The 14,858-nt window shown below is 53.2% G+C and overlaps 1 protein-coding gene across 2 annotated transcripts in view; it reads right to left on the bottom strand.

The window, feature by feature from the left end:
* The window catches only part of TRIT1 (tRNA isopentenyltransferase 1), a 28,883-nt gene extending 14,777 nt beyond the window's left edge, over positions 1-14,106 (bottom strand). For both annotated transcript variants that reach the window (XM_032228340.1, XM_032228339.1), the window contains exon 1: positions 13,926-14,106. In XM_032228340.1, the coding sequence (XP_032084231.1) occupies positions 13,926-14,063 (138 nt within the window). In that variant the 5' untranslated portion in view covers positions 14,064-14,106. The remainder of the gene's footprint in view (positions 1-13,925) is intronic.
* Between the last annotated feature and the right edge of the window lie 752 nt (positions 14,107-14,858).

A 14,858-nucleotide genomic window follows, 5' to 3' on the forward strand; every position in this document is an offset into this window, starting at 1 on the left:
CATGAAACCGCTGGGCGAGATCATTCGGAGGCACGGGATAAGATACCATCAATATGCGGACGATACACAGCTGTATCTGTCCGCCCCGTGCCAACTCAATGAAGCGGTGGACGTGATGAACCAGGGTCTTGAGGCCGTTAGAGACTGGATGCGGGCTAACAAGCTTGTACTCAACCCAGAAAAGACCGAGTGGCTGTTGTGTTTCCCTCCCAACAATTTGGCTAGCATTCCATCACTCAGGCTGGGGGGCTAAATTTTACACCCCTCAGACAGGGTTCGCAACTTGGGAGTCCTCCTGGATCCACAGCTGACCTTTGATCACCACCTGTCGGCTGTGACCAGGGGGGCATTCGCCCAGGTTCGCCTGGTGCGCCAGTTGCGACCCTACCTGAATCGGGAGGCACTCACAACAGTCACTCGCGCCCTCGTGACCTCTAGGCTGGAATACTGCAACGTGCTCTACATGGGGCTGCCCTTGAAGAGCATCCGGCGACTTCAGCTAGTCCAGAATGCGGCCGCGCGAGTGATTGTGGGTGCACCTCGGTTCACCCACATAACACCTATCCTCCGCGAGCTGCACTGGCTACCTGTTGATCTCCGTGTGCGCTTCAAGGTGCTTCTTACCACCTATAAAGCCCTCCATGGTAGTGGATCTGGGTACTTGGGAGACCGCCTCCTGCCGATTACCTCCTCGAGACCGATTAGATCTCATAGATTAGGCCTCCTCCGAGTGCCATCTGCCAGCCAGTGCCGGCTGGCCACTACGCGGAGGAGAGCCTTTTCAGTGGTAGCTCCGACCCTCTGGAACGAGCTCCCCGTAGGGATCCGTACCCTCACCACACTTCAGACCTTCCGCGCAGCCCTCAAGAACTGGCTATCCTGCCAGGCCTGGGGGTAGAGATTGATCTGCCCCCACCCGAATGTTGGATGAATGTTGTTTACTTTTTAATTATATGTAATGTTATATGTTATTGTCTGTATCCCCCTTCCTATGAGTTGTTAGCCGCCCTGAGTCCCCTCAGGGAAAAGGGCAGCCTATAAATAAACCAATTCAAATTCAATTCAAATTCAAGATGATTAAAGGCCTGGAGGCTAAAACACATGAAGAACGGTTGGAGGATTTGGGTATGGCCAGTCTAGAGAAAAGAAAGACTAGGAGGGACATGATAGCAGTATTCCAGTATTTGAGAGGCTGCCACAAAGAAGAGGGGATCAATTTATTTTCCAAAGCACCGAAAGGTAGGACAAGAAGCAATGGATGGAAACTAATCAAGGAGAAGTAACCTGAAATTAAGGAGAAACTTCCGAACTGTGAGGACAATTAACCAATAGAACAGTTTGCCTTCAGACATTATGGGTGCTTCAACACTAAAAGTTTTTAAGGAGAGACTGGACAGTCACTTGTCTGAAATGGTATAGTATCTCCTGCTTGAGCAGAGGGCTGGAGTAGAAGAGCTCCAAGGTCCCTTCCAACCCTTTTCTGATTCTTTTTTTCTTCTTTTTTCTTTACCTTCCTCTCTTATAGGTGGTATTGCTATTAATATTATTATTAATTATATTGCTTTGCATGTACACTGAGAACTTCTGCACTGGAGACAAATTCCATACATATCTAAACACACTTAGCTAAATAAAGTATTCTATTTTATCGCACAAGATGTCATTGCTTGCTTCATGGAACCTGGAGCAAACCAACTTGCCAGGACTTGTTGGTCAGCCAGAATCCGCAATGGTAAAGCAACTCTGTAGGTCTGCAGGCCCAACCTCATCCTTCTGCTCAAGGACAGTCTCTCAATAAAAGTGGAATACACAAAGGGTTACGAGAACAGATTAAAACAGATTAATCACTAGCAATTAAAATGACATAGAGGCATCTTGGCTGCTCTACTGAAGGAAGAGAGAATTGGGACCAAAGGCAAGCCTGGAGGGTGCAGCTCACAGCCTGCGAAAAGCACAGGTGACCATCTCAAGAGTCTGAGGAACAACCTGGTACAAGATGGAACGCTGTGGGGCACACTCCCAGTCAAGTGATATCTCAGATCATCCATGAAGGCTATCAAAGTCTCAGCTCCATGCAAGCCTGTCAGCTCAACCAAACTGATCAGGGTTTCTCAACCTTGGAAAATTAAAGATGAGTGGACTTCAGCTCCAAGAATTCTTAAGCCAGTGGGAGTTGAAGTCCACAAATCTTCAAACTGCCAAGACTGAGAAACACCCATCTAGATTCACTTCTACTGGTGTGAGAAAGATGCCCAATCTAAGAAACAAATGCCTCTTTAGGCCCCACACTCCTAATCTGAACAGATGCAGCATCCAGGCACCAAGCAAAACATTTGTTAGCAGAGGCAAAATTGGTGGCCAAAGTGCCATCGTGCTGGGGTGGAAGAAGTGACCCCTCCCCAACAAGGGCGTTTTCCACTCTGCTCATGTGGGGCTGGAGAAGGTGGGACTTCCAGTTCAACAGGTTTGCAGGGCTCCTGTGGGAAAACACAAGGAGGTTTCTCAGTTCCCTCCCGGAGAGAAAGCCCAGCAGCCTGCAGTGGGCGACCCCCTTCTTGATGCAACTTAAATGAGACAAGGAAGAAGAAAGGCTTCTTTTGATGTTATTTGGTGTTCTCCATAGTGAGGGGGGAGGAGTATCCAGATTGGGTTTACTTTGTCCTCTCATTGATTGGATTGAGTAAGATAAGCTCTTTGGGTTACGCCCCTTGGCCACCAGGGAGACCCCAGTTATCGACTCAATCCACTCACTGGAAGGTTCACCATTCTGGATCTTCAGCAAATCACAAAGGATTAAAAGGAAATAATATTTGGACCCGACGGATTTTGCCTCCCTGTACCGTGCACAGCCTCCTCCTGCAAGGACTGGACTGCCACAAGCCCCCTGGGGTGGCACGCTGCCCTGGCCACTGAGTGAGACCAGAGTCACTCAGTGAGGACCTTTGCCGGGCTAGCAGGAGGAGAGGGCACAAGCCTCCTGGAGGCAAGCTCTGCCGCAGAGACTTCTCAGGAGCAGGAGTGCTCCCCTGCTCCCCTCAGGGGTTGAGCGATGAACCGCGGCTTGTTAAAACACTCCGGAGGGCCTGCGTTGGCAGCAATCACCAGAGAACAAAGTGAGAGCCGGAGAGGCTCAGAAAGAGCTGCGGGAGGCAGGGGTGGCGAGAGAGAGAGCCTGCAGCAGCAGCAGAAGCCGTGTGGCAGCCTACCAAGGAACAACCCATTTCCATGTGCTCCAGCTAAGAGGAGCTTTTTGAATTTGGAGCCGGAGGCCATTTTGAAACCACGTGGTCCAAGATGGCGGCCCCCAGCAGCTCAGAGGAGGCCGGCAGGAGCTGAGCTCTCAGCCCTGCAGCAACAACCACCGGAGGCTCTGAGGAGCCCTTCAAAAGGTTAGAGACCATTGCAGAGGCATTAGCCAAGGGCATGGGAGGTAAGCAAAGGCCAAAAGGCGGCATATCTCCATCAAGGGGGCTAAAGAGGCAGGTTGTGGATCTATCCACCCCCCCCTCCAAGCTTACCTCCAAGTAGGAAAGACAGAGGCAGATGCCACAAGGCCAGCAGCAGGAAGGAACCCCCCCCCCCCCGAACCTGAGGAAAGATTACCAGGTTTCTCTGGCAGGGCAGCAGAAGGGGACCCTTCCCTCCAGGTGAGGATTCCCTTCGGCTTTGTCATCCTGTGTTCCGGCAACCTTGCTATCACGATTTATGCAAGCCCTATTCAGTCCTTTTCTGAGTGCCTGACTAGCCTCTTCCCTTTAAGGAAAAACTTCCCCTTTAAGGAAGAGAAAAGAAAGCAGGGGAAGGGGGGGGGAGAAGGCTCTCAGCAACCTGCTCTTAACAGCAGGAGGCCACAGGGGAGAGCAGCAGCTCTTAGTAGCACAAGCTGTTTTTTCAAAGTCCTGAGGGCAGGGCTATTGTATTTGCCCCACAGAGCCATTTGGAAAGAAGGGGAGGAGAGGCCACACGTGGCCCAAGATGGTGGCCCCCTGCAACTCGGAGGACACAGGCTGAAATAAAGTCCTCGCTTCTAAAGTCTGCAGCCCCACTGGAGGGGCAGAACAGCCTCCAATCAGGTTAGAGATTACCCCTGAAGGCCCATCCAAGGGTGGGGGCGACTAGGCAACGAGCAAAATACAATGCAATGCAATGCAATACAATAGCAGAGTTGGAAGGGACCTTGGAGATCTTCTAGTCCAAACGCCTGCCTAGGCAGGAAACCCTATATCATTTCAGACAAATGGCTATCCAACATCTTCTTAAAGACTTCCAGTGTAGGGGCATTCACAACTTCTGGAGGCAAGCCGTTCCCCTGATTAATTGTTCTGTCAGGAAATTTCTCCTCAATTCTAAGTGGCTTCTCTCCTTGATTAATTTCCACCCATTGCTTCCTGTTCTACCCTCAGGTGCCTTGGAGAATAGTTTGACTCCCTCTTCTGAGTGTGGTTGGGCAGTTACAAATCCATCTGATGTGATGCTGTCTAACCTACATTCTTCTACTTTAGCTAGTAGTAGGTTATAGTCTACCTTATCAAAGGACTTACTGAAGTCCAAGTAAACTATATCAACGGCATTCCTCTGGTCCACTAATTTTGTCACATTATTAAAGAATGCAATAAGATTAGTCTGGCATGATCTGTTTTTGACAAACCCATGTTGGCTTTTGGCTTTGGATCTGTTTTTCTCCCTTTTCTGAAGATGGGAACCACATCAGCAATCCTTTGGTAGTTCCCCGGTGCTCCAGGATCTCTGAAAGATATACTTCAGTTGTTTGGAGATCTCGTCTGCCATCCGGACTTGGTGATTGGAACTCGTCTAGGGTAGACAGGTGCTCACTTACCATTTTCTTCCCTATTTCAACTTGTGTTCCTAATCTGATTTTTGTGGTGCTGTGTTTGACAGGTTGGACTATTTTATCCCTTTGTGTAAAGACAGATGCCAAACATGAGTTAAATAGTTCTGCTTTCTCCCTGCTGCTTGTCACCTTCTGGCCATTTTCTCCCAGCAATGGACCAATTGTTTCCCTAACCTTTTTCTTGTTTTTAACATGTTGGAAGAAGCCTTTTTTGTTATTTTTTTACCTTCGTGGCAAGCCTTTCTTCATTGTGAGCCTTAGCTTCCCTCACTTCATCTTTACACGCACTCTAGTGGCTGACCAGTGAACTGCGTCTGCGTCTACATCCAAGAAAAATTTTGAGCCAATCCTAGTCATAGAATCATAGCACCCTTCTAGCCATGGAAAAAGGGTCAGACAGGCCGGTCCCCATGCCAGAACCCACAACAAACTCAGAATGGGATGTCCGACTATGAGAAATCGCAGAAGCACCTCAGATAGCCTATGATCTTAGACAGCATTCGCTGAGGGCAGAACATATAGCAGGGGTGGAAAACATCAGAGCGGACTGGCTCAGCTGGACCGAGGGGAACACTTTGGAGTGGAAGCTGCAGCCAGCAATCTTTGAGGAGCTGGTGGAGTACTTCGGATGCCTGGAGGTCGACTTATTCGCCACGCCCCTCAACGCTCAGCTCCCGAGGTTCTTCTCCAGGTACCAGACACGGGGGGTGGAAGGGACGGACGTTTTGCGAAGCCCCTGGCCCAGGGGTCTTCTGTATGCCTTTCCGCCCTTACCCCTGATTCCCAGGGTCACACGGAAAATCCTCCGGGAGGGGGCGGAAGTGGTTCTGTTGGCCCCTCACTGGCCTCGGAGGCCGTGGTTTAAAGATCTCCATTCACTGTCAGTGGAGAGGTCCTGGAGAACCCCCAGGAGAGGATATCCTTCAGCCAGGGATCGCTGGAGCACCCAGACCCTCAATGGCTCTAGTTGACCGCTTGGCACTTGAGCGGAGCATCCTGAGGAAAGACCTCTTCTCAAGGTGTTAGAGTATCCAGGCCACCTGCAGACCCTCCACGGAGCGCATCTACGGTTCTACGTGGTGGGCCTTTGCTTCATGGTGTAACTCATGGGGGCACAATCCTATCCAGGCCACAGTGCCACAGGTTCTGGACTTCCTCCAGGCGGGCCTGGACAGAGAGTTAGCTCCTAGCACGATTAGGAGACAGGTTTCAGCCATCTCATCAGTTCTCCTGTGTGGCAGGAGCCAGAGTTTGACTCAACACCCTATAGCCAGGCAATTCCTCAAGGGGCCTTCCAATCTCAAACCGCCCACGGTACACAGGTACCCTTCCTGGGATTTACACAGGGTATTGGACGTTCTAACAGGCGCTCCGTTTGAGCCTTTACGAACAGTTTCCCTTAAGTTCCTGACTCTGAAGGTGGCGTTCCTGGTGGCCATCACCTCCGCCAGGTGGATATCCGAACTGCAAGTGCTGTCCACCTGGGAGGATCTCTGCGTCTTCCACCAAGACAGGGTGGGGTTACGACTGGATCCGTCCTTCATCCCCAAGGCGTGCTCCTGCTTCCATCAAGCCCAGGAACTGATTTTGCCCAACTTCTGTCCAGACCCTTCTCACCCGTTAGAGAAAGGGCATTGGTACTTACCTGATACGCCTCTTCTCAGAGTGGGGGGTGGAGTATCCAGAATGGGTTGACCTTATCCTCTCGTGATTGGATTGAGTCAGATAAGCTCTTTGGGCAATGCCCCCTGGCACCAGGTATTCCCTAGTTTTAGTGATGAAGAGCTCTATCCGACTCATTGCACCATTCACTCAACTCTTAATTCAGTTCTTAGCTTTTATTGTCTTCAACATCAATATTTATATAACTTCATAAACAATGAACATAACACTTAGTCATACAAACATAGGGAGGGACTGGATACTCCTCCCCCCACTATGAGAAGAGGCGTATCAGGTAAGTACCAACGCCCTTTCTCCATAGTGAGGGGGGAGGAGTATCCAGAATGGGACGTACCAAAGCCTGCACTCCCTAGGGAGGGAGACCCCTGAGGCCCCATGTCCCCCACTCAAGCCTGCCTATAGTGGTGGAAGTTACCGTGTTACCAGGGATCCTGGTTGGAAGGAGACTAACAGAGCTTCAGATTTCCTGTTTGGCCTGGTTCTCCTGAGGTAGATCCTCAGAGCCCTCCTTACGTCCAGAGTGTGCCACTTCTTCTCCAACGGGTGAGAAGGATCTGGACAGAAGTTGGGCAAAATCAGTTCCTGGGCTCGATGGAAGCAGGAGCACACCTTGGGGATGAAGGACGGATCCAGACGTAACACCGCTCTGCCTTGGTGGAAGACACAGAGATCCTCCCTGTTGGACAGAGCTTGCAGTACCTAGCAGAGGTGATGGCCACTAGGAATGCCACCTTCAGAGTCAGGAACTTAAGGGAAACTGTTCGTAATGGCTCAAATGGAGCGCCTGAGTGTCCAATACCTTGTGTAAGTCCCAGGAAGGGTATCTGTGTACCATGGGCAGTTTGAGATTGGAAGCCCCCTTAAGGAATTGCCTCACCATGGGGTGGTGCGTCAACCTCTGGTTTCTGCCACACAGGAGAACTGATGAGATGGCTGAAACCTGTCTCTAATTGTGTTAGGAGCTAACCCTCTATTCAGGCCCGCCTGGAGGAAGTCCAGAGCCTGTGGCACCGTAGCCTGGATAGGATTGTACCCCCGGGAGTTACACCAAGAGTCAAAGGCCTGCCACGTGGAGCCATAGATGCGCTCAGTGGAGGGTCTGCGGGCGGCCTGGATAGTCCTTATCACCCTGGGGGAGGTCTTTCCTCAGGATGCTCCGCTCAATCACCAAGCGGTCAACTGGAGCCATTGAGGATCCGGGTGCTCCAGCGACCCCTGGCTGAGGGACATCCGCTCCTGGGGGATTCTCCGGGGCCTCTCCACAGACAGAGACTGGAGATCTGCAAACCACAGCCTCCGGGGCCAGTGAGGAGCCAACAGAACCACTTCCGCCCCCTCCTAAAGGATCTTCCGTATGATCCTGGGGATCAGGGGCAAGGGAGGAAAGGCATACAGAAGACCTCTGGGACAGGGGCTCCGCTGAGCGTCCGTCCCTTCTGCCCCGTGTCTGGTACCTGGAGAAGAACCTCCGGAGCTGGGTGTCAACCTCCAGGCGCCCGAAGCGCTCGGCCACCTCCTCGAAGATCACTGGCTGCAGCCTCCACTCTGAGTTGTCCACCTCGGCCCGGCTGAGCCAGTCGGCCCTGGTGTTGTCCACACCCGCTATGTGTTCTGCCCTCAAAAATGGGAGGTTCCTTTTGGCCCACTGTCCCAGATGTTTGGCCTCCTTCATGAGGGCCCTTGATCTGGTCCCCCCTGCTTGTTTATGTGGGCCTTGGTGGTGAAATTGTCTGTGAAGACTAATATGTGCTGGCCCCTGACCGAGTTCTGGAAATGTAACAGAGCCAGGCGGACTGCCCTGAGCTCCAACCAGTTTATGTTGTGAGTCCCTTCCACCTGAGTCCACTGTCCTTGCGCCATCTGAGCCAGTAGATGGGCACCCCACCCGCTGAGACTGGCGCCCGTCTTTACCATCAAGTGGTCTGGTGTCCAGAAAGTTTCACCCTTCGTGATCGCTGGGGATGTTCACCAAGTCACGGAGTGGGAGACCTCTACCGGAAGAAGTACCTTGGTCTGTGAACAGCTCGTGCGCCTTCGCTGGAACGGCAAGAGGAACCACTGGAGATCTCTGCTGTGGAGGCGAGCCCACGGGACGATGCCAATGGCGGAGACCATGGTGCCTAGCAGTTTAGGCAGAGTGGCTAAGGACACCTTGCGCTTCCTGGCTATTGAGAAGGCTAGCTGTCTAAGCGCTATCTGTCTGTCAGGCGGCAGAAAAACCATGCCCATCTGGGTGTCTATTCTGGCTCCTAGGTGAATCAGACTAGTAAAGGGGTGGAGGTGACTCTTGGCTAGGTTTACTGTAAACCCGTGATCCCTCAGGAAAGTCATGGTGATGTCTAGATCTCGTAGGGCACCCCTAAAGGAAGATGACTGCAAAAGCAGGTCATCCAGGTAACATTGGATGCGCACCGGGACCTGTCTCAGGTACGCTGCCAGCGCTGCCATTACATTCGTGAATACCCTCGGGGCCGAAGACAGCCTGAAGGGGAGGGCCCGGTACTGATAGTGGTGTCCCATATAGCAAAACCTGAGATACCTGCGGTGATCCTGGGCAATGGGAACATGCAGGTAGGCCTCTGAGAGGTCTATGGAGGTGAGAAAGTCTCCCTGCCTAACCCCAGCAAGATAGAATACAGGGAGTGCATCTTGAACCTCCTATAACGAATGGAATGGTTCAGGCATTTCAGATCAAGGATCGCTCTCCAGCCCCCTGAGGCCTTAGGGATGACAAACAGAATGTAGTAGTGCTCCTGACCCTGTTGCTCTGGAGGCACCGGCTGGATCGCCCTGATCTTCAACAGGTGTTGGATGGTCTCCTGCATCAGCAACCTCCGGGTCGGGTTCTTTGAAACCGGACATATCCAGAAGAAGCTTGGGGGACTGGAAAGAAATTCGAGTGAAAGGCCATGCCTGATGGTCTTCTGCACCCACCTGTCAGAGGAGATGAGATCCCAGCGGTCGGCGAAGTGTGCTAAGCACCCCCCAATGGGGAGAACGCTGGGCCTAGCTTTAATTTTTGCGGAAGAAGCGTGCCCCCCCCCCCTCCGCCTCCTCGAAAGGGCCGCTTCTGCTGCCTGCCTCTCTGCTGTCTGTCTGGGTACCTCTGCCTAGCAGGGAATCCCGCCTGGAACTGCCTGTTTCTGGAGAATCCTGCCTCTGACCCCCTAAAGGAGTCCTGACCCCGAAAGAAGGAACCAGAGTCCTGACCCCGGGAGTAGGAGCGTCTGGGGTATGGAGTTGTCCTGAAGCTGCCTTTCTTCTGGGCAGTGGCCAGGACCTTCCTCTTGTCCTTGCTCCCAATCAGGAACTGGTCCAGAGCCGAGCCAAAGAGGGAGTCCCCTGTAAAGGGGGTCGAAGCCAGGAGCCACTTGTGACAAACCTCTGCCTGCCACTGCTGTAGCCACAGCAGCCTGCGTGATGCCACCAACGACGCGATCGCCCTGGAAGCAAATTTGGCTGCAGCCAAGGTGGCATCTGATGAAAACTGGATGCTGCCACCAGCTTGTTGATGTCCTGATGTGACCGGACATCTGCTATGGGGGTGCGTTGCTGTAGCTCCTGCAGCCACAGCAAGGATGATCTGTTGATGAAGGAGGCTGAAGGAGGCTTTCACAGCCCAGGCCGCTGCTTGATGACCCCTCTGCAAGGTGAGGTCTGCCTTCTTATCTCCGCCTTCAAGGCATCCTCTGGCTCCCCAGGCATGTTGGTGGATGTATGAAGAGCCACGATTGGAGCATCTATGGCGGGCTGTGCCAGTAGCTTAGACAGCTCTTAGTCCACATTGAAGAACACCCTGTCTGAAGAGGAGATGCCCATTGGCACCTTACCAGGTTGAGGAAGGTCTTGGGCGTAGGAACGGTGTCTGCCTCGATGGCCTGCTCATCGAAGATGTTCTCCGCTGAGAAGCCCTGGCGTTGAGGTGGGGCCTCCGCTGCTCTGCTGCCTAGCTTGACTGTTGCCTTGGCCTTGAAGAGCAGAGACTTAAACAGTGAGGGCTGGAACAACCCGGTGAATGTAGGTTTAGGAGGAGGCATGCCTTCGTCCTCTGACAGCTTGTCCTCCCTGATCTCACCTTCCTCACTTTCCATGTCACTGTCCTCCTGGGATGAATCTGAGGAGCTGGGGATCTCTTCCTCCTGGGCTTCTGGGAATTCAGGAGCCCTGGGGGGGGGGACTCCCTGTGGCTGTGGCAATGCTGCTGCCATGCATTGCTGAAATGCCTGCATCATTATCTCCTGAAATTTGGGGACCCCTGTGGGAGGTGTCTGGCTGGGGCCTATACCCCCCTGAGCAGGGGGAATGCCCAAGAGGGGAAGTCCAGTAGGCAAGGCTGCCCCCACAGCAGGAGTGGTAAGGGATTGCAACCCCTGAGTAGCGCCCCAAAGTCCTGAGGTGTCTATAGGGATCATTGCTGGCAGGGCTGGATTCTCCACTGTGCCTCTGCTGAGTAAGGGAGTGCCTGGAGTTTTTCCCCCTTTGCCTGGGGTGGCCTGATGGCTGGCAGCCTTCTTGCAGAGCCTCTCTAAAGCCTTATGCCTCCTCCTCTCATACTTAGAGGGCTTGGAAGGCTTGTGACCCCCCTTTCCTCTGGATCTGCCCTGGGGGTGTGTGTGCTTGCTTTTACATTTAGCCCCTCACCCTTCAGGCAGTCTCTGGGGAAGCCACTGACCTGGATGCTTGCTCTTCTGCCCCTCCGGGCAGCTGCCTGGGATTCTTCTTCCTGGTAGCTGCTGGGTGCCACCATTTTGGACCACGTGCGTCCTCCCGGCTTCAAAATGGCGTTGCCCGGCTTGCAAAGGGGCGCGAAATTTAAAAGTACCTGAAGAGCGGCTTGTGCTTCAGGGAGCTGCCGCGCGCCCTCTCAGCCGAATTCTCTTCCTCCTGCCTCTTCTCCGATGCCGCTGTGGCCAGCAAAGGCTTCTTCAGCTTCCTCACGATCCTCTGGCCAAGTGGAGGCAGTGCGGGCGCTCCAGGACGTTTGGGAAGCCCTGGTTCGTCGCTCAAACCCTGAGGGGAGCGACGGAGCGCTCCAGCGACTTACAATCCTCTGCAGCTAGGGCTTGCCTCCAGGAGGCTTGTGCCCTATCCTCCTGCTGCCCGGCCAAGGTCCTCACTGAGTGTCTTCAGATTCACTCAGTGGCTAGGGCAGCGTGCCCCCCCAGGGGGGCTAGTGGCAGTCCTGATCCTGCAGGAGGAGGCTGTGTGCGGTGCAGGGAGGCAAAACTTGACGGGTCCAAATGAATTCTCTTTAAATCCTAGTAAATTGCTGGAGATTCAGAATGGGCAACCTCTCAGAAAAACTGGGGAATACCTGGTGCCAGGGGGCGTTGCCCAAAGAGCTTATCTGACTCAATCCAATCACGAGAGGATAAGGTCAACCCATTCTGGATACCCCTCCCCCCTTACTATGGAGAAGAATTGGCACACTTTGGAAGTAAGGAGGGCTCTGAGGATTTACCTCAGGAGAACCAGGCCAAACAGGAAATCCGAAGCCCTGTTTGTCTCCTTCCAACCAGGGTCCCTGGGTAACAAGGTAACTGCCACCACAATAGCAGGTGGTAGCGAACCTGCATTGCCACTGCTTACCAATCACAGGGTCTAGAGACACCAAATCATATCACAGCTCATTCCACACGGAGCGCAGCCACCTCCATGGCCTGGGCCACGAGGCATCCTTGGCCGAAATCTGCAGGGCAGCCACGTGGGCTTCCCCCTCTCCCTTTGTTAGGAACTATAAACTGGACTCCTTTGCCTCGGCAGAAGCCTCGTTTGGCCGCAGGGTGTTACAGGCGGTCCACAGGGCGGGGCCCACGCATCAACAGGCATGAGTTGGGGGCATGTTGCCTCAGGGTCTCCCTCCCTAGGGACATGTAGGCTTTGGTACGTCCCAATCTGGATACTCCTCCCCCTTCACTACAGAGAAAGGGCATTGGTACTTACCTGATACGCCTCTTCTCATAGTGGGGGGAGGAGTATCCAGCCCCTCCCTGACTATCTTTGCATGACTAAGAGTTATGTTCATGGTTTAAAGAAGATATATAAATATTGATGTTGAAACCAATAAAAGCTAATAACTGAAATAAGAGTCTGGAGTGAATGGTGCAACGAGTCAGAGTTCTCCGCCGATAACTGGGGTCTCCCTGGTGGCCAAGGGGCGTAGCCCAAAGAGCTTATCTGACTCAATCCAATCAATGAGGACAAGGTCAACCCAACCTGGATACTCCTCTCCCCACTATGAGAAGACACATATAAGGTAAGTACCAACACCCTTTTTCACACAAGTGCAGTACAGATACGTGGACGCTTCCCAAGCTACTGTAGGAAGTTATCACCCAGCCCTCTCCCAGAAAAATGAAATATCCTAGGAAATATTGAAAAGGCAGAATATTTCTCTGGATGTGAAAAGAAAGAAACATGTTTTAAAAGACAGGATAGCTGCCTGTAGCTTCCTGCCCATCCCCACTTTATCAATGGGCCATTAAGAAGGCCAAGCTAGTCCCTTTACATAATAAAGAGTTATCCACTTCAGCTCCCAGGAGATGGGATCAAGGCATGATAATATTGGCACTTTACTCAACTCACCAGATGGCATCTGAGAACACAACCAAACCTGGATTCAAAATGCAGGCTAGAGAGTTGCCCCTGCATGGCCCCATGGGAGTCTGACAACCAATCAGAATACAAGCTCAAGATCAAAGGCCAGAGAGGGCATAAAACCAGGGTCTCAGCCTCCCTTCTCTTTTTCTCCACCAACATTGAAGCATGTGATCACCTTTTTTGTTCAGGACTCAAGCCATGTGGTCCTGTCCACCAATAAACCATCTTTCCAAGCAACCTCCATGTCTCCAGTGTCTTCTTCCCCACTTGGAGCCGAACCCAGAAGGACATTTCTTTTATCACTACAAAATAGGTTGGCAAGAAGCCCCTTTACCCCCCTGGGTTGGCCGAGGACAGCCTCTCCCCCCCCGCCCTGCAGCTCTACAAAGCGGCTGATAGATCGACAGATGTCATTTTATGCCAGAGCTGCCTTTTAAAAAGACGATTTTAACACCCAGGAAACTACAGGAAACTACCCGTTTTATACGGCTTTCAAAAGACGAGACCTGCCATGTAAAGCGATAGAAGGCAGAGCCGGGCGGGCCGGAAGCTCCCCGGGCCGAGGCCGTAGCGCCCCCCCAGAGCTCCGGCCGGCCGAGGGGCGGGCGTGGAGAGGCCAGCCCGGGAAGCTCCGCGGCGGAAGGCCCGGCCAAGGCCCCCGCGCCACCAGCAGCTGAGCCCGCTTCGCGCAGCTCCACCCCCGGTTGGCTCTCGGCCGCCCCTCGGCAGCCAGGGCGCTGCGGCGAGTGGAGCCGCCTCGCGTCCGGCTTTCCCCGCGGGCCCCGCGCACCTGCATAGAGTCGGCGCTGACGATCTCGCCGCCCAAGCGCAGCCCCAGCTGCAGCGCCAGCCGCGACTTGCCGGTGCCCGTCGCGCCCAACACCACTACCAGCGGCAGCCGCCCCGCCGCCGCCGCCGAGCGTGCCATGGCCGGCCGCAGGACGGGAGGGAGGGAGGAAGTGGGTAGGCAGGGCCGCCGCGGCTGCGCGCGCTAGAATGGGGGGGGGGGCGGGGAAGCGCGTGCCGAAATGCCCTCGCCCCGCCCCGCCCCGCCCCGGTCCGCAGCAGTTCTGAAGCTTTGGGGGGTTTGGGCCAAGTTTGCACAACGCCTGCCGGGGTCACAAGGTCTGCGCTCTGGGGCATTTGGTTTATAAACCATGATTCCTAGCTTAGCTGTTGGGTAAGCCCTTTTCAGGAAATCCTGGCTTGGCAAGAAAGTCAGACCAAAACTTGGATTCCAGCATCTCTCCGGCTTCTCCCTGATCTTACTTTTTTTTTCACTGTCCCAAACTTGGGTTCCAATTCTCATTTTGCAATAATAGTTTCCCGGGATTACACCTTTGACGTCCCCTGCAGTTGCTTGAGGTTTCTGAGATTCCCCCTGCAATTCAATATTGTGGCAAGAGTTGAAGGGAACAGAATTCTGCTCAAGCCAGGCCTGCAGAGTTTGTAGCCGAAATCAATAAAGTTGGCATTTGCATCTGGAGAAGAAAAACACATTGTGGCTAGAATCAAGATCAGGTGATTTACAAGGCCTTGGTAAAGCCACACTTGGAATATTGTATCCAGTTTTGGTCACCATATTATAAAAAGATGTTGAAACTCTAGAAAAAGTGCAGAGAAGAGCAGCAAGAATGATCAGGGGACTGGAGGCTAAAACATGAATGGTTACGGGAATTGGGCATGTCTAGTCTACTGAAAAGAAGGACATAGGGGGACATGA

Source organism: Thamnophis elegans, chromosome 12, assembly GCF_009769535.1.
Source record: "Thamnophis elegans isolate rThaEle1 chromosome 12, rThaEle1.pri, whole genome shotgun sequence".
NCBI lineage: Eukaryota > Metazoa > Chordata > Lepidosauria > Squamata > Colubridae > Thamnophis > Thamnophis elegans.